This window comes from Grus americana, chromosome 7 (assembly GCF_028858705.1).
Source record: "Grus americana isolate bGruAme1 chromosome 7, bGruAme1.mat, whole genome shotgun sequence".
NCBI lineage: Eukaryota > Metazoa > Chordata > Aves > Gruiformes > Gruidae > Grus > Grus americana.
This window is the reverse complement of record NC_072858.1, coordinates 9,173,551-9,199,064: the sequence shown is the minus strand read 5'-3', so window position 1 is coordinate 9,199,064 and position 25,514 is coordinate 9,173,551. Positions and strand designations below refer to the sequence as shown.

General features: G+C 36.9%; 1 protein-coding gene across 3 annotated transcripts in view; it reads left to right on the top strand.

Annotated features, from left to right (window-relative positions):
• The window catches only part of ATRNL1 (attractin like 1), a 520,884-nt gene that overhangs the window by 26,774 nt on the left and 468,596 nt on the right, over nucleotides 1-25,514 (top strand). For all 3 annotated transcript variants that reach the window (XM_054832653.1, XM_054832656.1, XM_054832655.1), the window contains 4 exons: nucleotides 16,803-16,886; nucleotides 18,903-19,016; nucleotides 21,035-21,163; nucleotides 24,416-24,624. In XM_054832653.1, the coding sequence (XP_054688628.1) occupies nucleotides 16,803-16,886; nucleotides 18,903-19,016; nucleotides 21,035-21,163; nucleotides 24,416-24,624 (536 nt within the window). The remainder of the gene's footprint in view (nucleotides 1-16,802; nucleotides 16,887-18,902; nucleotides 19,017-21,034; nucleotides 21,164-24,415; nucleotides 24,625-25,514) is intronic.

Sequence of the window (25,514 nt, the reverse complement as noted above, 5' to 3'; positions counted from 1 at the left end):
AGAACACTTGGATCCTTAGGATGATTCAAGAAAAAGCATTTTAAAACGTAAAGGGATTAAAAACTTGTATTCCTAGTGACTTTGTAAGCAAAGATTTAGCTTATTTTATAACTAAATGCAAAAGCTGACTTTAGGCTGGCAATTCCCAAAAGCCAGGCTGAAGAAGCCATCTCAGTCTTGTGTCTGCAGATAACTTTTAGACTTGGCATTGAAAAAGTAACTATTTTATTCAGGTAGTTATTAGAGGGGGAGAAAACGAGACAAAATCAAACTGAACTAGAGTGTCTCCCTTGGTCAGGAGATGAACTTAGTCTACTGTCACCCTGGATCTGACTCCAAACTCCCCGAGGTGGTGGAGTGCTACTTGATGGAGGGGTGCAGCTGACTGACTCAATGCATTCACATTACAACTCGCATCAGGCTTCCATCCTGGACAGAGAAATTGGGGGGAAGGGGGATCTGTTTCATTCTTGTTTAGGTAGGATGCAGAGATGGAGCAAAATAACCTCTGTAGAAGATGGTGCCTTGTTCTGCCTCTGCTGGCTGGTAGTGTGTTATACAGCCATATGTGTATTCCCCCAAAATAGGTGCCAGATGTTAAAATATAAATGCAGGTGTGGATTTTATGAACAGTAGACAAAAGTGAGCAAATTCACAGATCAAAATAAAACTCTTTCCAAAAGTATATAATTTATTTACTCAGTATAATTTGCTTTAATTTATGTAAATTTATATTTATATAATTTAATTTATATACTTTGTTACTGGAAGTAAGCTACTGCATGTTTTGATGAACACTTTTTTCCTTTCATTTCTTTGCCTAAATAACTTTATCAAAATAGCTATATTTCTAAATCCCAAGTCTTAAACTTTTGTCTCTTAAGGCAATGAATGAAGTATCAGTTTCCTAATTGTATATTTTGAGATGTTGTAAAATATATCTAGTCTTGGAGTAATTTTCCTCTCTTTGGAATTTTCTGTGGCTATTTCTTTTTTTTTTTTAATAAACATTGTGTTTTTTAAGTTTTGAAAAAATGCATATTTTGGGAATGACTCAACAAGCCCTCCAGCTCTTCTTATGCCGATGATAACCCTTCAGCTTCGTAGAATCATTGAATGGTTTGGGTTGGAAGGGATCTCAAAGCCCATCTAGTTCCAGCCCCCCTGCCATGGGCAGGGACACCCTCCACTAGCCCAGGTTGCCCAAAGCCCCATCCAATGTGGCCTTGAACACTTCCAGGGAGCCAGGGGCATCCACAGCTTCTCTGGGCAACCTGTTCCAGTGCCTCACCACCCTCGGAGTGAAGAATTTATTCCTAGTATCTAATCTAAATCTCCCCTCTTTCAGTTTAAAGCCATTACCCCTTGTCCTGTCACTGCATGATCATCTTCTCTGGACTCACTCCAACAGCTCCATGTCTGTCTTGTACTGGGGCCCCCAGAGCTGGATGCAGTACTGCAGGTGGGGTCTCAGGAGAGCGGAGTAGAGGGGCAGAATCCCCTCCCTTGACCTGCTGGTCACACTGGTTTTGATGCAGCCCAGGATAAGGTTTCTTACCAAAAGACAAGCCATGTTAGAATTAGTTTAAATTGGAACATATTCTAGATAAAGCAAAATTCAATGACCTACTAACAGCGCTGTCCTTGGAGAGTTGGGGTCAGGAGTGATTGAAGCTTAGATTAATGATTTTAGAGCACCTTTGGGTGACTAATCAAAGGCCAAAAAAAATTCTTGTTTTGACTGTGGGTGCATGTTTAGAAATATATCCAGAAGTATATCCTGGAAACAGATTTGATATGTTTTGTACAGGAGAATATACTGGGATATAGTTTTTCTTAGCCTTTCTGCTCTAGAACCGCTCCTCTCCTCGCCCCCCCCAGCTCTTAATCTCTTCTGCTATTTGTAAGCATTGCTGAACAGATGCTTCTGCTAGATAAGATCTAACAAAAGAGTAGCAATAACTGGAAGCTGTCAGGAACTGAGGCTCAGCTGTGGCCTGAGGTGATGTACCTTTTTTCCTGAAACAGCATTGAATGTTCTTTTGTCCATAACTCCACTTGCACTTGTCTTGATTTGTAACATTTTGGTTTGGAAACAGTCTCATGTTGAAAGAAGTCTGTGTTATACATTGCAAAAATATTGAAAAGGCTTAAGGTCAACTGAAAGTTTAAGGAAAGCTAAGTTTCCTGTGCCTTGTTGCTGTTACTAAGCTTGCATGAATTCATCCTTGGAATTATTTTTTTTAAAAGAGAGATTATTTTTGTATTGATAAACATTGAGTTGGTTTTGCATCAATGTTAGCTGATCAACGGCAACTTTAGAGTCTTGAGATAGTAGCACAAATGCCAAATTCTAGTCCACAAACTGAGAACTGAATAAAAGCAATATTAAGACTTGCTTTTGTTGTTGTGAGGGGTTTCTTCTGATCTGGATTCTAAGCCAGTTTTGAAATTCTAGAAGAATACTGCTTTCAGACCATGTTAGTAATACAGAACCTTTCAAGGAATATTTGATGAGTTTTCTTTTGTCCAATAAAAATTAAGAACATTTATTGATGTTTGTGTGGCCTTCTAGGATTTAGAAAGACAGTTGGTTTTGTTGGTTTGTCATATATGCTCACTTATTTTTGCCTATAGCTAAACTTTCTGAAAGGGAAAATCAAGCATCCAAAACATTTAAAAAGAAATTATTTTTATTCCCTTCTAAGGAAAAACAAACAGAAACCTCCTTGTTTGTTTTAATCCAATTATTCATCATATAGAAGGTACTGCTTATGTCAGTGCATGCCTGTTGTTTGGAATAGTGGACTGGAAAGGTACTCAAGGAACCATTCAGTAGAGCAGGTAAGGTCATGTAAGCAAGGAAAGTCGATTTTATTTAAACAAGATTGGTTTCAGTTGTCATCCTTCCTGCACTAATAATCTTCCTTCAGCTAAATACTTTCCTTTCAGATGTATGTCTCTTTTTTTAGGCAAACTGGCGCACTTCTTGCTGAATTTGCTTTTATTGCAGTTTTGTTTAAGCCCATGAAGTAAAGTAATAGTTACTCTTTTTTTTGATGCACCTTTCAAAAGCCTTTTGATAGAAATTCCATCAGTGCCAGGAAATTTACTCTGTGCTTTACTGTGAGATGACTTGGCGAGTGACGTGACCAGGGCAATTTAGATTTCTGGTTTGATACATTGCAAGAAACAAGCTAAATGACAGCTGAAAGAGTTAAATGCTGACAGGTATACTTGATGGCATGTTTGTAGGTTAGTATATTAAATAACAAAAGTGTCTCTTTTGAATGATTCTATTCTACAGTTGCTGAGAGTTGGGGAAGCTTCTCCCACAGCATGACCCACAGAGGGTGTACTGCTAGTACTTCTCCTTTGGCATATGATTCATGAAATTCGGGAAGGGGCAGCGTCAACCCCTCCTTCTCATTCTCCCTAACCATTCAGCTGCCTTGAAGCAATTCTCTGCTCTAGTGCATTTAGCTACCCGAATCATCACTACTTCTCAAAGCCTTAGGTTCACTGCTTTTTTTCCCTGACCCTATTTCAGAGTGATTGCTTGCCTTCTCGTTCCTTTTCCTCTACTTGTTTCCAACAGTCTAATTTACTGGCTTTAGACTTCAGTGTATGGCTTCGTTGATTCGTGCTGGCTTTCAGGCACTGTGCTGTGTAACAGAAACTCCTCCCTGTGGACAGGTATAGTTTCCATTTATATTGTCTTGATGAAGAGTGGGTCCTCGTTTCTGATCTATTTTGCATTGTGTTTGAACGGAGTGAGAAAAGATCAGGAGCAGCTCTGAGAGCTTTTCATAGCAGAAGTTAGATCATCACTCACTGAGAGGGAAGTGGGTGCAGCCTGTTATCCTAGGAGCAATCCTAAGAATTTCTGTTCATGAAAGATGGTCCTAGACTTTCTTTATCCTTTCGCTGATAAGACAGGCTGACTGTGTGTCCCATGTGCCGTGCTATATCCCTGTAGGGATAGCATGAATAGGCTGGGGATGCACAAGAAGTTGGGAGGGGACACAGCTGGGACAGCTGACCCCAGCTGACCAAAGGGATATCCCATACCATATGGCATCATGCTCAGCATATAAAGCTAGTCAAAGGCAGAGGAAGAGGGGGGGATGTTTGGAGTGATGGGGTTTGTCTTCCCAAGTCACTGTTACGTGTGATGGAGCCCTCCTTTCCTGGAGATGGCTGAACACCTGCCTGCTGATGGAAAGTGGGGAACCAATTCCTTGTCTTGCTTTGCTTATGCACAGCTTTTGCTTTACTTACTAAACTGTCTTTATCCCAGCCCATGAGTTTTCTCACTTTTTTCTTCCAATTCTCTCCCACATCCCAGGGGGCAGGAAGTGAGTGAGTGGCTGCGTGGTGCTTAGCTGCCGCCTGGGGTTAAACCATGACATTGATGGATATAACAGACAGTCCTGTGTGTACCCCTGTCTTCTAACACTTCTCATCGCTATCTGCAAACTGTTCTTCGTGTTTCATTTCAGTTTAGAGCCTATGACCTCAAAGCTAAAATTGCTGACAAGTTTTGTTTGTAATTTTAAACTTGGCTTCAGTATTTCATTAATTCTGGAGGTTTTACATTTAAATACAGAACAAATTGCAAGCTAAAGGTATGCTCCCTCCTGCCCACCAGAAGCCCCAAACCCCAAAGAACTCATCCAAACAAAAAAACCCCAATCAACCAAACTCCTCTATCAATGTGTGAAATGTTTGATTCTGTGAAACTGGCAGCTGGAATAGTTAGGACTCAAAATATAGTCTTTAATTTCTGATATCTGTTCATCCATTTCTAGAGGTAGTATTGGAAGTTACTAACAGTGTTACAACTTACCCATCCATTAAAAAGTCAAGCAGAAAATATGAGTGAAATGACACCTGCCACAAATGATGTGTTCTAAAATTATGTATGCTTTTTTTATTGCTAGTAAGAATCTTTGATATCCCCCAAACAGGAATGTCTTGTCATACCGCAGAGACATGAATGCCATTATTTCAGCTCTGTACAGCAAAGAGAGGGATGTGCTTTGTACTTAAGGCACATGTGTAATGTCCTGATAATCGCTATAGCAATCAGGAGCCAGAAAGTATGTGATTATCTATATAATTATCTAAAAGACAGTACTTGAAACCTAGTCAGCAACCAGCCCTTTGAATTTATTAATCAATTAAGCTTTTGAAAGAACTATTATCTCTTCTTATCTCAACATTTGTACTGTTTGAGGTTGTGATCAGGGACTGGGAACCTCTTGTGAAGAACCGTGTGTGCTGATAGGAGGTGGAAGAGAGGAAGAAGTAGTTGCAATATATATATAAAAATAGAATGAGGATGCTGAATTAAAGTGTTGAAAACCAAACAAATCATAAATAGTATAAAATGAAACAAACTTCTGTTAGTGTGGTCTTATGGATGTTACGACATACTTGATGGTTTTGGTTTTGTTTTTCTTTGGAGTGTGTGTCAAACTTTACTGCGTTTCAGAATTAATATAGCTAGTGGGAGCTAGCCAGGAGGACTCTGTCCTTAACATACAATGCAATAGTTAGGTATTAATTAATCTAAATGACTGAAATGTAGAAATAGCTGCTTCTTGATGAGCACAGGTGTTTATTAGAAACTTGTCATACATAGACAATGAGAAATTTAGGAGTAGGTGACACTGGATTTAGAGCATTTGGCTGTTACCTCAGGAAGCTTAAGTTAAAACCCTGAACTAGGTCATAAATGAAAATGAGATTTATAGTGATGTACAGTGAAAAATTGGCACAGTACATTACCTTTTTGCCAAGTACTACAGTCTGCATTGTGTATCTGCTTTGTGCCCCACATTTTAAGATACTGTAGCATGTTTGATTAATTATAGAAGTCTTATAAAGTACATATATATGGCTCAGTATATGAATATATAGATACATATGGTTAAAGTATATACAAATACATAAAAAATCATAAGTAACTTTATCATTCACTTGTGTTAATCATAAAATCATAGAATGGTTTGGGTTGGAAGGGACCTCAAAGATCATCTAGATCATCATGGGCAGAGACACCCTCCACTAGCCCAGGCTGCCCAAAGCCCCATCCAACCTGACCTTGAACACTTCCAGGGATGGGGCCTTCGCAACTTCTCTGGGCAACCTGTTCCAGTGCCTCACCACCCTCACAAGGAATAATTTATTTCTAACATCTAATCTAAATCGACCCTCCTTCAGCTTAAACCCGTTACCCCTTGTCCTGTCACTACACTCCATGACAAACAGTCCCTCACCATCTTTCCTGTAGGCCCCTTCAGGTACTGGAAGGCCGCAGTTAGATCTCCCTGGAGCCTTCTTTTCTCCAGGCTGAACAATCCCAGCTCTCTCAATGATTAAATCAAAACCTGTAGACAATCTCACTTTAATGTAGAACTTGCTTGGGTTGAAATCTATTTTTGGCAACAGAGATGAAATAAAAGACATTAATATGTTAGAAAATACACAACCATATTACTTTTAGAAAGAGGGCTGCCTTTTTTTTAAGCACTAGGATAACATAAGAACAATGCATTACTTCTGGGTAATCTTAATGTAATCTATTTGGGTATAGAACTTTTCTAAATGAAATAATAACAATATTACTGTAGTAGGAAAAAAGTAAGTAATAGGACCACTTCAGTCTGGTGAACTGTGAGGTTTTTGGGGTTTTTTGTTCTGTTATTTATTTCTTCATTATCTTGGCAACATTTGGCCATAAAAATAATGCTTGGCTGAAGCGAACATTATAAAATATTAGAGCAATGAGGTATCTCCTTGCTTCCTGGCAGATTCTTTTGTAAATACTATTTGCTTCTAATAGTAGCTGTCTGGGTGGATGCACAAGAGAACTTTGGGACTGCTGTTAATATTCTACTGAATCAAGGCTGAATAGTCAGAATTTTGAATATTTCAAACCTTAACATTTTCTGAGAAAATGGGTAACCATGATATGAAGCTGTGAATGCAAAGAGTTCAGTCCATGAATTGGGTACATGATTTGCTTCTTACTCCAAACAGGAATTATTTTTATACAGCTTTTTAACCTTTTGGATTTTACATCTAAAGTAGCATTTGCAGCCATAATTAAATGAGAGTGATACAGGGAAATACACTATGTCTTCTGTTTATATCAAATGCCAACTTGATTTTCTGTCAATTCTTAATTTTAACCATGGTGGCAAGCCTGGTTGTAGGCAGAATTTTGGATGACATCTATGAACTGGTGTGGGCACTTGTAGTAGGGTAGATGTCTGTCTCATGATTTTGTCCAACCATGATATTAAAATAGGAAATACCAAATGTGTGTATTCTTCCAGATAAGAGAGATGAAGCTAAATTTCTTGAACTTTTTTCTAAGTCAGTGGAGGATATTGTGCTATTTGCGGCATCTTTTAAAAGGCACTGATTTCCGAGTTGAGGCGTGGAGGACCACTGCCACCTGGAAAATACTGGCAAGATTGGAACTGTTAATTGGTGTAGCAATTCTGTAGAAAGCATGCAGTTGGCTGTTGAACTCTGTACATTGATTCAACTCCACTCAATTTTATAGAAACTTTGCATAGATATTACATGTAAATCCATCTGTGTGAAACTAGAGAGCATAAAAACTTTTCTAGTCGTTGATAACTTATAAATGAATGGGACTGTATTTAGTAGTTTGGGTTTCTTAAAATGTAACATAACAGCCCTCCACCCTGCCCCCCAAATGGAGAGATTTGCATTTAGAAAGTATTTTCTGACTTCAGGTTAAACCTTGGGAAAGCAGGTCAACCATTTTTCAGTGAACTATGTGTACCTGGGTACGTGTGTTGAACAATTGGCTGTTATCTCTAAGAATCTGGTTTTGTTCATCTCACAGGTACAGAATCAGGTGCTTTTGAAGTCATATTAAAAAAAAATCCTAATGGATATCTACTGTATTTATTAGAGGAGGAATAGGAGCACAACAAGAGCTGTAGGTTGGGAGCAGTTTTCCTGTAGATTGCCTGGGTAATTTGTTAAGAATCTGTGTGTGGTGTTTGGTTCTCATTACAATATGTGAATATCACTATTCAAAAAGACTAAGGATCCACTGAAGGGCAATAATGCATTTAATGAGAGATTTCTGAGTGCTGATCTATTTTTTCCTTGCTGCCTCTCTTTTCAGTCAGCTTCCTAAAGTGTTTATCATGCTGTCTGCACTCTGCTATTCTCTCTCATATTGTATTAGTGTCTTGGTAGACTGGATTTTCTTGGGTTTTGCTGTCTTTCTTAATTTTTTTTTTTTTTAGATTTGAGCCCTCTCAAAAAATTGTTTCTCTTTTTGGAGTAATTCTGTTATTTCAAAATTTGAGTTAATTTCTGTAGTTATAAAAATAAACAAATACTTGATACCAGTAAAGAAAATAGTGTGTTTCTGTGCTTAGATTCAAGGCAATCGGCATTTGGATTGTTTTTTTAGATAGTTATGGCTTATAATCGCATACTTTAAAGAATATATGTATGTACTCTGAAGAGCAATCTGAAGATAGAAGCCATACTGACTTTTTCAAGGCCCATGCTGTGAAGCTACACTTTCAGTGCTGTTATTTGTTCCATTTATATATCAAGCTGTTAAATGAAAAGTCTAATCATTTGTGCAGTAAGAGGGACTACCGTGCCTGTTCTTCACCTTGTCTTGGCCTCTGTTCATCCAAAATTCTGTTATTTTGTCAAAGAAACTTAAAATAGAGCATTTTGACATTTGCTGTTGCAGGAAACTAACAGGAAAATTTTTCTGCATGTAGAAAAAGTATAGAAAGCCCTTTTCTATATGCATGTCAATATTTTTCTTCAGACTTAACATTGGAACTGTGAGGAAGAGGAAAACCTTGTGTGTTTGTGCCTCTCATTTGCAATGCTGATGTCTGGCAACTGCCTAGTTTTAACCAACACAAAAAATGTTGTAATTGGTTGAATGATTTGCATTATAGTGTACAAAATTAATGCAACTGTCATGATGGGGACCTTCCACATATGTGCTCTTGAGTTTTACTTTATGTTAGTGCCTCATAAGGTGAATGAATAATGCATATGAATAATAATTCAAAAACTGTTGACACAGTTGAGTAATAGAAAAATGGCTGTTATGGACAATGTAGGAGTTTTTTTTAAAAGAACTTTATGATAAATATAGACAAATGGAATTTCATCTTTTCTTGTAGAGTCCATTGATTTTCAAGTAGGATTTCTCACTATGCAGCATGGCCAGGACTTACCATCTCATCTTTTAAGTGAATGCTTATATCACAGAAACAAAAATAGATTTTCCTACTGAGAAAGTGATTATAAATTAAGCTTTCCGTGCAGCAAGTTCCAGATCATGCAAGCTGCATTGATCCCACACAATACTGCCTGAAAAATGCTGTACTGACAGAATTGGATTCAAATTTCTACACTTCAGTAGGCATAATTAACCCCAGTAAGATGAACTGGAGTAATACCATTTAGTTCCTCCTCTGGAGGAAGTTAGCAGTTACAGGGAATTCCAGGCTGTATACAAATCCACATGCATAAAGGCTGTTATTCAGGAGAACTGGCTATATCAAGTACATTAAGTAATTCTTCTCTGGTAGCTATGCTGGTCTGAGTACAGCTGGAGTAGTAGGTACCATTTTGAGATGCAGATGAATTGGAGAAGTTCTGGAGGAGGGAAGTCTAGAAAATGATGAATGATGAATGCTAGATTAAATCATTTAATTCAGCAAAGAAAAGCCTGAAGGTAGATGTTTGTAAAAGGTAAGCAGAAAGAAGAAAGGAATCACCTGTTTTCCAGGTCCGCTCTGAGTACGACAAGAAGTAATATGTTTAAGTTGAAGTAAGAAAAAAATTAGACATTTAGAAAAACTTTCTAACAATAAGGATGGGTGAGTACTAAAACAGATTGCCTAAGAAGATTGTAGACTTCTGTCATTGGAATTGTTAAGAACAGATTAGACAAATAACTGCAAAGAAAGATTTTGGTATGGTTGATCCTGCCTTGGGTAGGCGTTGGGGTGTGTTGTAACTGAATGGCAATTTCAGGTTTTTAGCCAGGAAAAAAAGTCAAGTAACACGTAACACTGAGGACATAGAAGAAAATCCTTAGGTAGTCTTATACAGTATTTCCACAGTAATTTTAATTTCTAATAGAATAAATATTGGTATTACCTTTAATGTTACTATATTACTTTTTTCTGCATCTGGTTGTTCTAACAAGTCTTCAAAAGACTGTGCCCATATTTGCTTGTTTCTAGTCACTTTATAGATTACCTTTTTAATGTCTCACAGTTACATGTTGAGCTATCCTGTTCCAAATGAATGGTCTGTGTTCTGTGACTTTATATAATATTACGCAGCCTAAGGGAGGGAACAGATTTTTTGAAACTTATGTAAGTGAAAATGCATTGCTTAAGTAAGATACCATGTAAGTTTGTACTTTGAGAGGCACATCTACTTCTATGCAGTATTCTTTCAGTGGTTTTGGGGACTATTACAAAAATGTAGTATAGAATAACTGCCTTTTTCAGAAACAGTAGAGGAAACAAAACACCTGTTGAAGTTAAACTTTAATGTTTTGCACCAATCAAAGATTATAACCTTGGTAACTTTATTAAACAAACAAAGAATTTTCCCAAAACCTAAACACTCAAGAAAGAATAGATTTGTGTCACACATAAGTGTTAAGCTTCTTGAAATACAGAATATATTCTTATAGGGAAAAAATGTTGTTGTAGTCTTCGTTTTACTTTTCTGGGATTCTTGGATTGTTTTGGAACCTGGTTTTGTTTAAGTTAGAGAGAGAAAGTGAATACTTAAATTAAGCAGTAGGGACATTCTACAAAAGAAACTGTTACTTTATCAATGGATAAAGTGGAGCCTGTTTAAGAGTGTGCCTTTGATTAGTTGGCATGTGGAAAGTTGTGAATGTCCTTACTGTTTCTAAATATACATTCTTCTAGTAATGCAAAGCAGTATGTAACAATTATAGGAGTGTGATTGGTGTACACAAATATTTTCTTAATGTATTAAATGTTTATTCCTCTTGATTAGTCATTGAAGAAAAATTACAATACAGTATGTTCAGTATATTCTGTTTTAATAGATGTTGTGAAAAAAGTTAACCAACAGCAAGGTTCTACAATAAATGTAAAAACACAGGAAAATCAAATGCAAAGTTTTAGAATTTTTGTCAGGTGCTGATCAGTGCTTAATGACTGGAAAATAAGACTCTGGCTTTTTTTTTTTTTTTTTTTTTCCCCAGAACATGTTGTTTATCAGATCTTCCTTTGAAAAAGTTCTAAAAAAACTTCTTAGTCAATATTACTTAAAATAAATGACTTAACAAATGGGAGTGACTCCTGCAGTGAATGGGCTGTCTCCCCTGCACAGCAGTGGTTTGTATGTCTTAGCTTCTACTTGAGACCTGAAAGGGTTCAGTTTAGGCCTTACAAAGTTACATGTATATTCCTTGTGGTGCGTCCATCGAGACGACTCCAAAGTAGTTGTTGCTTCCTATAAGGGGTGAGATCTCTTGATCTCTTCTGTGTTTCTTTCTGATATCATAGTGCTCACTGATTCTGGTTTGTCCTGTAAGGCGGTCCAAAAGTTTTTTCCTTCTTCTTCTTAATGTATTCAGCTGATCTCATACTGTAAAGGTTAGGTACGAGATCTCGAGCTAGAAAGATTGCCTCTACTTGTATTTATGAAGGATTTGATCTTATAACTTTGAAGCACAGTTACTGATTTTTATGAAAATTTGTTTTATTAAAAAAATAAAAGATGAAAAGGAGATGGAGGAAAGTTTTGCAACAATGGAGAGAATAGTCCTTGACTGACACATAAATACTGATATTAAGATGAATCCATGTAGCAAAAGATGCTCTGTATCTTATATTCAGATATATCTGAAGTAGGAATTGCAAAGTAATCCAGCTTTTCATAAAATTCTGAATAGAAATATGACACTAAGTAATATAGAGATAAATGAACCTCTGCATAACCCCTGCTTTTATTTAACAGTGAATATTTGTAATTTTATGAATGTACCTTATGCTTTGTTTCTCCTAATATACCTGTATTATAAAGCAGACCTCTACCTGTCCATTTACCAGCAGTTTTGTTGGGTCTTTGTGTTCTGCTGATGACAGAAAATACCCAATGACTTCTCTGATTTCAGTTAGGGCCCCTTTCAGAAAAGTTTGATGATACTATTCATTTACAGGAAGATACAGGAGATGACATGACTGCATTTTCCACAGGTCTATAAATACTATAGCCAGGAAGGGCCATTTTAATAACCTGCTCTGATGTGTTATGTATTGCAGGCCATAGAGTTCATCTGACTACGCTTCATTTTAGACCAATAATTTCTGACTGAACTAGAACATACTTATCTTTTCTCTTTTGTTGAAATGTATCAGTCTTGATTTAAAGTCTCTGCAGTGGTAAATATAAATGTTAACACTGTGAACTCTAACTCAATTGTATTTGCCGTTATTTTGTAACAGTGGTAATACTCCAGGGGAATATAGATTTCCCTTTGTTTCATGTTTTAGTTGCCCTGGGGTGACTTCAGCCTTTTAGCCTTTGCATTTCTGGTATATGTCTGCTAGATGAAACAACCTATAGTGCCACATATCTTTCATGTAGGCTGCTATTGACCGTTAGGCTTGGTGCATGACTATCTCTCACTGATGCTTCTGAATGTCTTTAAATGCTGCGCAGCATCCTGACTTCTTTCTATAATTCCGTAGATTTGTTTTACAGTGTACAGAGAAAGGAAATGTTCTGTTGGCATGCACCTCTAATTCTCTATAGATTTTGTGTTTAACCCTGCCAACTAAAAAAAATATTGTGGTGTTTATGAAAGCTGGCTTGCAACTTAAAATGACAATATATAACATCAGCTGCTCCCCTGTGCATTCTGTTTAGAAAGCTGAGGTCTAGGTGTGATAAACCTGTGGTGCTTAAGCAGGCCACACAAATTGTTCTGGTGATCCCCTCAATCCCGAAGCTTTCTCAGCGATGGACAGAGAGTGGGGTGCAGCACGTAGGCATCGTTCTGGGAATTCCACTCCTGTGACTAAAGAGCATGTATTCCTGTTGGCTCATCTGGATTTTGATTATTTGACAAGGATCACTGTTAGTCATAGAGCAAAACTATGTCCATGAATACCTGGTGTTACATGATAGAGAATATTGCCCTTGATTTGGTAAGAGGTTATGTGAAAGTGGTACTGCTTATCTATGTGTTATTTATGGCACTTGGGATTTGATAATGTTTGGAAAGAAAAACGATACAGAAAAGTTCTTGGTATGACTCAAGAAACTTAATGCCACTCTGTCTTGCTATGTATTTATTTTAAATAGAACAGCCCCTTTATCTTACCATTTTCCACAACCATTATTGCAAAGCAATGTCATGCTCTTATTTATTCTTTACTTTTTTCAGCAAAGTGCAATAGCTGTTTCAAAGGCTATCTACTCTTCCAAAAGAAACTATTTATCAAAAAATTATCGGCCTAGGTGAGAAGGGAAATTGTTTGCACTTTACTAGTGCCAAAGGGCTGATCTAATAAAAACAACTCTTGTAAGTCACCTCCATTGCATTATACAGCTACTAAGGCGGCAATGGTCATGACTGCAAATGAATGCCTGTGGTATTTCACACTTCTTGCAGCAAAATAAATGTTCTGTGGCTTGCTATATAAGACTTTACATCTGAATATAAACCATATGACAGCACTAAAATTATTTAGATTGGAATTTTATGCATCACTTCCTTCCCCCCCCCCCCCCCCCCCCCAAATTAATGACTTAAATCTAGCACACAATCAAATGTGGGATATGCTCCTGTAATCAGCTTTACTAAGGTTCTGCTAGGGGCCAAGCATCAATATTAGCTTCATTTCAAAATCAGCAATGTGCAAGTTAGTCTGCTAAATTATAGGTTGATATGTTCAGCATTGTCCAAACAATGTAACTGAACAAGCCAGAAATAACCCTGAGAAACCTATTTCTTGTGTATATAAACATGAATATATACCTTTAGGTAAAGTTGATATTTCTCAACAAAAAGAAATATTGTAAACTTAAACTGCATGTGTCTCTTGCTTTCTTCAAGCAAAAGTATTCTGTGGCCAGACACTGGTTCATGCTAGAGCACCTGGCAGGAGCACGGTTAGCCTTTCCCTGTGGTCATCGCTGCGGCTTCTCCAGTGTGCGCCAAAAGAGGAGCAGAAGTTACCAGCCAGGCCTCCCCATTCACTGCGTTGCTTATGAGCTGCAGGAGCTGTTGCTTTGCAGGAGGGGGTGTTCTGCAGCATCTGGCCCAGCTCAATGTGTTGGGCTTTAGTAGGGAAATCTTCTCTCAGCTGTCAGCTGACTGAAGTATATGATTGTTGTTTTTATGGGTTTTTTTTTCCTCCCAGTCTGTTGCTCGTGTTACCAACTGTTTATCTGCTTTTCTTCTTTTTGTTCAAAAACATAAAATACACTATTGATATTACTTTTATGCCCTGAAAATGTTTTCAAGTACAATTATTTGGACAACTCCCCATATTAGAGAGCTTTCATCAAAAGGAAAGTGTGGGTAAAGATTTTCATTCAAACACTAGTGATTTGAGGAGCATCTTACATGTGCCTAACAAACTGAAGCTAGTTCTTGCAGGACAGGTGAAGGAACTTGTTTAAAAACCTAAGAGTTTGCATGGACCTTGTCTCATAAATTCTTTCTTGCTCCCTTGTTTTTATTTCCTTTTTGCATGTTTATAGTTTTATGTTTGGAATTACAGATCTCTGTTAATAAGTATGCAATTAGTGTTTGATGAGTTGAAATGTAAATAATTTGCAGAAGATGTGGTAACGAATATTTTTAAAATTGGTGTATACAGCTTCAGAGTGAGTAGGATAGCAGATACTGAATTCCTGTTCAGCTAGACTCCTAGTGAGAAAATTTAGCTTTTACTTGGTCAGCTTGTTCTGCATTGCCTCTGGACTTAGGTCTAGCCTATTGATTTATTAAGAAAAACTGAAACAAACCAGAAAACCCTGACTGCTTCTTTATTCAATGATATTTATTCTTAACGATTATCTTTCCATACTATAGTGAAAGAAATGAGTGTTGCTGAGTATATATTTATATTCCTTACCATTGTTGTAGTGTTTTAGAGTAGAATGGTCAGTTTTCCCGGTGGAATAAGGCCACTAGAGATGTGTGTTAAGGCCTGAACTATAGAATATAATCATAAAGGATGTAAAAAATGAGGTAAATAGTGAAGTTGTAGTGTGCTGAAGATAGTAAGCTCTTTCAGAAAGCTTTTATGGTAATAGATTATTGAATTTCATCTGCTATTTTATCACTCTGTATAGATTAATGTCAAGTAATATATATGAATGGAAGAAAAAGTTTCTATTTCTACATTAAATTAATTTCTATATGTAACAAATCTTGAACTATCTATTATCACTCAGAATAAAAGTTATAGCAGCTATTTGTGTTTAAAGTGTCAGCATAGTAGTTGTCAAAAGTGGAAATAAAATGTTAGGATGGGAATAGAGAACAAAGTGGAAGTAATTATTATGCTACTGTACTGATTCATGGTTCCCTTGCATCTTGAATACAATATGCTGATCTCTGTTTTGCATCTAAGAAAGGATGTAGGAGAATAAAAATGATATACTAAATACCAGCTGTGGGGATGATCAAATGTAGTTATTCCGTATGAGAAACAACTAAATAGGCAAGGATTTCTCAGGTTGGAAAAGGGACAGTGAAGAGAAGGGAGGGGAACAACATAGATCATTACATTTGGAGTGGGATAAAGCATGTGAACAGGGTACTGTTATTCACTTCATCCAATACCAAACCTGAGGATGTCAGATGAAATTGCCAAGAGGAAGGCTCAAGGCAAAAACAGTTGAGTTGTGTCTTCGTATATGTGTGCAAATCATTCCTGCAGGACATTCTAGGTGCTGCAAATTTACGTGACTCTACATGGGCAAACTCCTCTTAGGAGAAATGCTAACCCAAAACCAATACAAAGGCACAACCTCTGGCTGAGACTGTCCCTGAGCTGCGAGTCGTTGAAGGTGGTGTAACGCTGTGGGGAGTATCTCTAGGGACTGAAGTTCTTGTCTGGGTATCCACTGTAGGCCACTGTCAGAGACAGGATAGTGGGCTATATTGGCATTTTGGTCTGACCTTTTATAGCTGTTCATATGCATTTTATTTATTTTCTATGTAGTCCAGTGTTGTTCTGCTTTCCCGTGTCTCACCACTGACCAGGAATAAGAGAGGGACAGGCTGGCAGATATGCTTATTTAAATTTATAATTTATGTCTCAATTTCTCTTGATCTAGAACAGTTCTCCCACTGCTGCTGTGGTCAAATTTCAGAAGTAAGATGTAAGGCAATGGCAAAAGAAACAAGCAAAACAAACCAAAATACTCTTAAACAAAAACCCCTTTACGTTGGCTTGAATCCACTTCGTGTGAAGGCTAATTGGAATTATATGTAGTATTTGCTTGCTACTGAACTAGAAAAATTAGAAGTCTTGTGATTGCCTAGGGGAAGAAAGCAAATCAATTATATGGAATAATCAGAATTCTAGTTTTTATGAGCAAAAGTAGTGTGACAAGAAATATGAAGAGATGCTTAACTCTTTCCTCCCACCCCCATTTTTCTTTCCATGCAGAAAGAGTTTATTGGCATGATGATGTGTGTTCTGTTGTGTTGTCTTTGGTTTATTACAGCACTGTTTTTTCTCTTGTAGGTTAACAGAACCTTCTGGATATTTAACAGATGGACCAATAAATTATAAATATAAAACTAAATGTACATGGTTAATTGAAGGATAGTAAGTATTTATTTTCATAGCTTAAATTTTTGGACAGTTTGGTACTGTGTATTCTAGAGATCTAAAGAACTCCTCAAGTAGAAACTGCATCTGGATACAGTATAAACAGTTTGGGTTTTTTTTTTGTTGTGTTGTTTTTTGTTTAAATGTTATAAAGTTTTAAAAAAAAAAAAAAGTTGAAGTAAGATTTTCAGGATTGCTCAGAGTTGGCCAAATTCCATTGCTATTCAAATTGCTGGCAAAAGTTAGGCTGACATTGGAATTTGGCCAGTGCTGCAAGCTCTCAAAACCCTATGATAAATTTGTTGCCTGTTTGAATACCTTTACATAAGTTCCAAATGTGGTTACAGAATCCTATTATTTAACTCATTATCTTACACTGCAGTGATCGATGAGGAATGGCTTCAACTACAGAATGCTTCCAGTCTAATGATAATTATTCAGTAACACATTGCTCAAAAGTTAGTGCTTCTATAAACTATTTTCTCTTTCATTCTAGTTTTCCTCATGTACTTAATTTTAAAATCATATTGTGCCCACAGTTTATACAGTTTTGATGTCTCATGTCTGTTGTTAATATTTTAGTTTGTGCACCACAGAAACACACAGACATGCACAAAGAAATAATGAGACATAGACACTAGTATGGCTAACTGTTAAAGGCACAAATTTGTTAAATTTCAGTAGGACCTTTCCCCCCCAGGCTACGGATCAGGATTTTGCTGAGGAATTTAGCTATGTCTGAGCTCTACGAACGTTCTAGAAGAAAATTACCCCCTTCTGTATTTGCATATTGTCATAATCTCAGTTACCTTAGATGTCTGCTCTGTTGGTGCAGTTCAGTGATCTAATTTTGGTCTGCTTATATGCAGATAGCAATTTAAACACAACGGCAATGAAGTTACGGGTAGTTTGCAAAATCATTTCAATAGAAGCTTCAATATTTAGGTGACTAGACTATAGCTGAATATCTTTCTGACATAGCTAGGGGTTCTCTTTTTACCCAAGCTAGCTCAGGAATATTTGCACTGCGCTACACTATGCTACAGTGGAAACATGCCTCAGGTCTGTATACAAACTCTGCTTTGAAGTTGGTCTTCACTCTGTTCCTCCTCTTTGCAGGAGATGGTAGAGTGGGTAGCTGGAGGAAACAATATGCTGCACAGTATGTGGAAGAGTAACGCAACCCAGTAACATAGTGCAAAATGTCAGCATACAAGGAAGTCACATATGTATACAATACTCTCTCAAAAAAAATGAATAGACCGCGCTCTCTCCAAACGTGTTCTCACAGAAAAAAAAAAGCATGTTTTTCAAACTGACAAACTGCACTCAAGACTGTCAGTAGGAGGAAAAAAAAAGAAATAAAAGAAAATCATCAGTATGTTGCATGGAATATAATTAGGAGTCTACTAATTTTGTTACATGAGAAAATTCCCCTTTCAGAAATCTTACAGTCCCCGTCTGGATCTCTACCAAAAACTGGTGAAATCTGACTCCCAGGTGTCAGATGGGGTAAATGGGGGAGAAAAAAAGAAATCTTGCACTAATATTGCTTGCTGTTTTAAACTTGTGTTTTAAGATTTTTATTTTCAATAGCTAGTATAATACTGGAATGAGGATGTGTAGGTGATCGTTGTCTTGAAAGACACTCTAACCCTCGTAGTCCTGACACTGTCAAGTAAAGCTAGCATATTGAAATGGGATATTTTAATTGCTCTAAATTAATTGTTCTGAATACTGGTAAAACCTCATAAATTTAAGTCTTTTGTTAACTTTAGGGATTATTAGACTTGGACTGAAGATGGTATTTAAATTTTTCAAAGATAAAGGGAAATATTTGTTTGCCTTGAATTTAATTATCTAACTCTGAAATGTTTAGTTAGTACTCAAGATGTTTTAATAAAGTTATGCTGACATGATCAATTTTGTTGTTCTTTATCTTATGAGCTCAATACTTCAGTAAATGTTTTACATCAATGTTCTTTTTTTTTTTTTTTTTTTTTTTTTCCCCAGCCCAAATGCAATACTAAGATTAAGATTTAATCACTTTGCCACAGAATGTAGTTGGGACCATATGTATGTCTATGATGGAGATTCAATATATGCACCTTTAATAGCTGTATTTAGGTAAGAGTATTTATAAACCATTTAGTCCAAGTAGTCATGTGTGGACATTTTTAGTTTGTGGGGTAAAAAATAACATTAGAGGCTCTAATTTGCTAAATATCTTGCTTGCTTTTGTTAATATCGTAGGAGCGTGTATGTAAAGTTATATTAGAATAAACTGCAAAACTACTTTTTCGGTTAGGTGGTCATAGCATAAATCGCTTATGTGGCTTGTACTTAATGGTGACATCACACGGAGTGTTAATGCTCATAGACAAGCAGTCACAAATGTATTTTCCAGTAGGCTTTCAACAGTCGCTCCTGAGTTTTAATATGCATTAAATGTGGCACTGTCCAGTAGTTGCACTATCTGATCCTACTTGAGGATTGCAGTCTGTGGCTCAGGCAATGCTGCGCTGTGTGTAAGTTATGAAGAATGGCTACTGAATGCCTTCTGCATTTCTGTATGAAGAATGAAGAGGCTTGTTCAGGGCATTTGATACAAAGGCTATCTATCTTAAGCACTCATTTTGTAACATGTTTCCTTAGATTGCTAAACTGGGCATCCTCATGGCTAACTCTGAGTGGGTAAAATTATCAAATTCTTCAAGGTCCTGGAGGAGAGCTCAAATTTGCTATCAGCTGAAATGGAATTTCTTTCCTTTTTGTTATGATATCATTAGCGTATGAGAATTGCTACACATCCAAATCTTTTTTTCATATCTTTTTTTCATTTATTGTCTAGAATCATAGTATTACTTTGTAGCAAGGTTTAGAAAGAAACATAAACCCATCAACAGTAAACAATGAGTGTAAAAACTGATACTGAATAAAAACTAATTATTTGCCTCTCAAATGCCTATAAACAATTGAGGTAAAGAATTAGATCCATGCACTGTGTTTCTTATGTGTCCAAGAGAGAAAAAGTAGGGCATGTGAATTTTAACACTTGTTTCCTCCATCCCTGGACTTTACCAAAATGTTTCAGTTGATTTATCCCTACCCTTCCATTAAAATTTTGGGAGACATTCCAGAAAGAATATTCTTTGCAAGTCGGCAATAGTTTATTAGAAAGAAAGCACAGGATCCTAATCCTCTGAAGTCAGTAAATGTTTTATCTTGGGATATCCATTGCGTGCAAAGCTGTACTAAAAAAACCACAAACCACCAACCAAACAAAAAACCACCAAAAAACCCACACCAGAAACTCTTTGTGCATATATACACACATTCTCTGTGGGGCAGAAATTGTACTTTATTTTCTGTTATGAAATACTGGCTATGCTGCTGAAGTTTAAGAAATACTAATTACATAAATGATAGTGCTTTCTCCTAAGGGAACAAAGCTCATGTCAGCCCTCTTTCCTGCCCAGCTATAGCTATCACACCACCTTCTCTCCTAATTCCTCTGAATTGTTACATAATTTCTTGGTTTGTGGGTTTTTTTGGTGGGTTGGTGTCCCATCCCCCCCCCCCCCCCCCAAGTTGTATTTCTTAAATGTGTCTAGCTATTATTCAGCCTGACTTGTAGCAGGAATGGAAGGAAAGGAGGTTCCCTTTCCCATGTTCTTTACTTCAAATGTCTTTCAGTTTATGGATTGTTAGTATTTTCCTTAGGATTCCTATAGCTTTTAATTTATATTTGTGATGCAGCAGTCTTTTATGGGGGTGATCCTTTTTCTCAGTATTTTAATATATTGCTTGTTTTCCCTACTTCAGTCTTATACTGACAGTGCATGCACCCTCAGAATAATCTGACGTGAAATTTTGCATTACTGTGAGGGAGGAGGTTTTTTGTTTTGTTTTCCTGCAAAAACCCTACCTTACCTTTCAGAGGTGTGGACAAGTTTTATATGCATTTTATTATTTGTGTTTTAAAAAGAAGTTTTAAAATGAGATTTATGAGTTATCTTGTCTATATAATTAACAACCAGAATAGCTAATTCCTTGTTTTGTGGTTTTTTCTTTTTTTTTTTTCCTTTTTTTCTTTCCCTCTCCCAAAGACTGATTAGAAACATTATTCTCACCTTCTTTTCCAGTGGTCTAATAGTCCCTGAAGTGCGTGGAAATGAAACTGTTCCTGAAGTAGTTACTACATCTGGCTATGCATTGCTACACTTTTTTAGTGATGCTGCTTATAACCTAACTGGATTTAACATTTTTTACTCGTAAGTATTTTTTGATAAGTAATTACTTTGTTAATTGGCCTATCACTTCTTTCAGGAGAATTACAAACCCAGGGAAAGTGTTTATCTGTTGATTTTATTAATGGTGTAAGAGTTATGCTTAGTCATATGTTTCTAAGACCAGGGAGCTGGGGTTGAAATGGGTTGTCATTAAGGTACTAGTTTAAAAGAAACAAACAAACAAAAATAAAAAAGAGAGTGAGTGAGATAAAGAATATTGTTCTGAGTGAAGCCACATGGCCATTCCAAGAGTATGTTTGTCGTATGCCATATGGAACTAGAATGTATGCCTTCCAGTATTTATCCAACATGGGTAGTTTGTCATATGGAATAGAAGAGAGATTATATCTGCTGTCATGTCAATTCCCTTTTCTTGAACTAGGATCATCTGTTGCTTGATTTTTCTTGCTGAATGTGCTTTTATGGCTTTTGACACCTTCACCAAAGTCCTACTTTTATTTTTGTGCCAGCCACAAGGGCTTTATTCCGTTTCTTCTCTACTTTTCAGGTACTTTCCCCTCCTATTGTCCATCTCAGTCTACATTCTGCCTTCATAGTTCTTATCTGGGCTTAGTTTCTCTGATGGTAAAGTCTAGCCTGGTATAACTATGCTTGCTTTCCTCCAGTCTGCTTTTCGTGTCAGCAGCTTTAAAGATACAGCCTTTTCCTTCTTATATGCACCAGCTATGGACTGCAACTTCTGCCTCATTTGGGACATGCTTGTGACGCATGATGTGGTGTCTCTTTGTACTGGATGATTTAGTTCAAGAGAGGGTTGCTTAGTCCCGTTGGACCTGTTTCTTCATGTGATTTTTCCCGTGATTGAAGATATTTTTGTTCCTTTCTTTCAATTCCCTCAGATTCTGAAATACCAATTTTTGGGATGTGCTGCCCAGCACTGCACTTCAAATGTGGAAGTACATGTAATATTTTTGTCATATTCTTTATTAATTTAAAATTCCTATTTGTGATTCTGACTTTTCTCTTGGGAGAGGTCTTTGATAAATTGTCTATGGAAAAATTGTTTCTGTAATTTGCAGCAGTTTGCCTACCTTTTAGCAGTTAATAAATTCAGAGTTTGGGGAACCTCACTGAATATGTTGTATTGGAAATGGCAGTCTAGAAGACTGGGTATTTTTAATTTTCGTCAGTTGACATCAGTAAAATGCAGTCACCTGGCAGACTTCTCTACTCTAATTAGATACATTTTTCAGTTATCCCTGAAGCTTTTTTGTACTTTTTTTGTTTGTCTTGGGAGCAAATGGCAATATGACGTGGCATTCTTAAGAAATGAGTGTATGTGCTCTGCATTCTTTTATGACTTGGTAATCTGGTGCACGCTACGTATCATTACCTAATTTTTTTGAAGATTTAAAATAAATGAAAAAAGAGCCAGTTTTTAATTCCATTACATACATAACTCACAACATTTTTATGTATACTGTTCTTTTTCTTCTATTGCAATGGATACTTCTAAATTTTTTTTTTAATGAGCCAACAGTAACTCTTTTTATGCTAAAAGAAGTACCTATAATTGCTTTTTATGGCTGCATTAATTTTTTTTCTGTCACTGATCTGTTGTACTCCGCTTCTGTTACCCTCATTCTTCCTTGGTTTAGTAACCCAAAGCAGTTTTTGACTTCACCTTTTGACTTCATCTTGATGGACCACTTCTGTTCCTTTATTTCGTGGAAGACAGAAGCACAGCGTCTGTGACTAAAATGCCACGCCAGTTGCAAACAATAGTTAGTCCAGAACTTTCCAAGTACATTTTGTATTCCTTGGAGTCAGGCAACCTACTTCCAACTCTGCCAATCCAGTTTTTCTCATTCTATTTGAATCCTTAATGAACCCATTGTAGTGGGACTACGTCTACTTTTAACCTGGTATCTCTGTTGCTGGAAAGATGTAACTATTCACCTTCCTGCAGAACACTCTCCCTACGAAGTCAGGGGGAGAGGTTCCTCACAGCTGCTGTATACAGCAGTTAATGCCATCAATGGTTTTAATGCTGCATGTGTTACTAGGAAAAGCCTGCAGGACGTTTGCAGTTCAGACACTTTTTCAGTGTGTAACAACAACAAAAGTTGTTGTCCTCCGAGTCCTCTGAGGTGTGAGTCTTTAAAAAATGAAAACATGTCTCCTGACTGTCCTACATTTGGCCAAAGGCCAGCCTTGAACAATTCCTCACTAACTTTTTCAGTTCTTTCCTCCTTTGGTAAGAGCAAGGAAGGCTATGAACAGCATCCAGCTCTCACATCTACAGGGATCTGCGTTACCATCAGGGGTTTGTAGTAACAGTTTATTCTGAGTTCCAACCCAGCCTTTTGCTGTGAGTAATCAAAAAAATTGTCAGATCCTTTTTGGACTTCACTGGGCATGTGCTTCCTGACATCCATATTCTGTTCATGGAATCTCTTAGATCCACGTACTTCAATGTCCTCCATCCCTCCTCATCTCCAAGGAATTGCCTGCACTTCTAGAACCAGCCCGCATAATTTTGTGGAGTCCAGTTGCCTGTGATCTCAGTGTTCAGTAGGGTGTGTCACAGAAATGCTAAATCCCGTAGCAGTCACAGACTTTTTCCAGGGTGATCTTTCCTCTTTTTGCATCTCTTACTGCAGAGTTAGGGAGGCAAGGTTAAGGTGGCTCTGTTATTAAGGATTCAAAGCATGAACCATTGCTTTTTGGTACTTTCAGGTAATTTCAATTTTTCTTTGCTCATTTTTTCCAATTTTATTCTCCTTGGATGTTAGACATTGTTTTATAGTATGGACCAGGGCCAATCAGGAAACCCTTCAGCTATGTGCCTGTGGTGGAGAGTTAAAGGGTTCCTGTTCACAGGCACTTCCAGTGTGGATGATCCTAGAGATAAAAAGCATTTGAAGGGACTGACTAAAGAGTGCTTATACTGTAACTTGAAAAAATTAGATGGTGGTCTTTCCAGGCAGGGCCTGTCCTTCTGATTAATGTCAATACTTCTTAAAGTACAAGATGTTTGTGATCCAGATTTCATCACAGACTTCGTATGCCAGCCTGGATGAACACCTTTTCAGCTCACTTGCATGTAGAATTGTAATTAAACTGGTGTTTTATCGGTAAACAGAAATTTTTCAGGGGAAAAAAAAAAAAAAAGGTACTTTATCTAACAAATACTGTTGGAATACTGTCAGATAAAACCACTGTCATCAACTCTTGGCTTGTCATTTCCCTTATTTTACATATTTTTTTCAGAATTAATTCTTGTCCTAATAACTGCTCAGAACATGGGAAGTGTACAACCAGTGTGTCTGTACCAAGCCGGGTATATTGTGAGTGTGACAAGTATTGGAAAGGAGAAGCCTGTGATATTCCATATTGTAAAGCCAACTGTGGCAGTCCAGATCATGGGTACTGTGATCTCACAGGCGAGAAGCTGTGCGTTTGCAATGATAGCTGGCAAGGTAAGGCTTTGTTATTTGGAATGAAGTCAATCTTTAAAAAAGAACTGCTTTTAAATGCATCCTATCTATTATGCATATTAGCATCTTTAAAGAATAAACATAAATGAAAAAACTTCTGGCGTAAATTTTCATGTGGACCTAGCTGTGTGTACTTGAATGCCGTAAAAGGCTCACAGCTTTGGTATCTTCTGTCTGAAGATACCGTGAAAGTATCTGACCTAAACTTTCTTGTGGTGGGCATTCTTCTCTTTGGATCATTAATTTGAAAAAATAATGGCAGTAATTACTCAAGAGTTGTGAGCACTGCTGAAGACTAAGTTCCTCCATAGCCCCATTTCCTTTCCTATTAATTTCTTTAATGTCTAAATAGATTTGATTTTCTTCCCTCCTTTCTTAATGTCACATCATCACATCATCTTTTTAGTGCTTCCTGAAGTAAGTATTCACTGTCTGGTTTTTCGTTGTGTATTATTTGTATAGCCTCTCAATGAAAAAGGAAGGTAAACTGTTTTGTTACAATGCTACAAGAATGTCTATGTGGACATGTACTGTGGAGTAATGGATGTACTATAAGCATGTGCTGTAGTTTTACTCCCAGTACTATAAATAATTGCTTCTTAATAAAGATCAATTATTTAAGATCCTAAATGTTTAATTCACTTACTATAATTATGCTAGATGTTTGTGAATTTTTTCTTTTTATCCTTTACCATGCCTATTAGAAGTCTTAATTGGATTAGCTTGCTATGCATTGAAATTGCCATTCTTCTCTTAAAAGAAATATTAAAATACCTCCAGATTACTTAGCTGGTATGTCCTCTTCCCATTACTTCCTGCCTCTACTTTTGTTTTACTGCTGTTCCTTTTTGCATCTCACAGGAAATGACTTT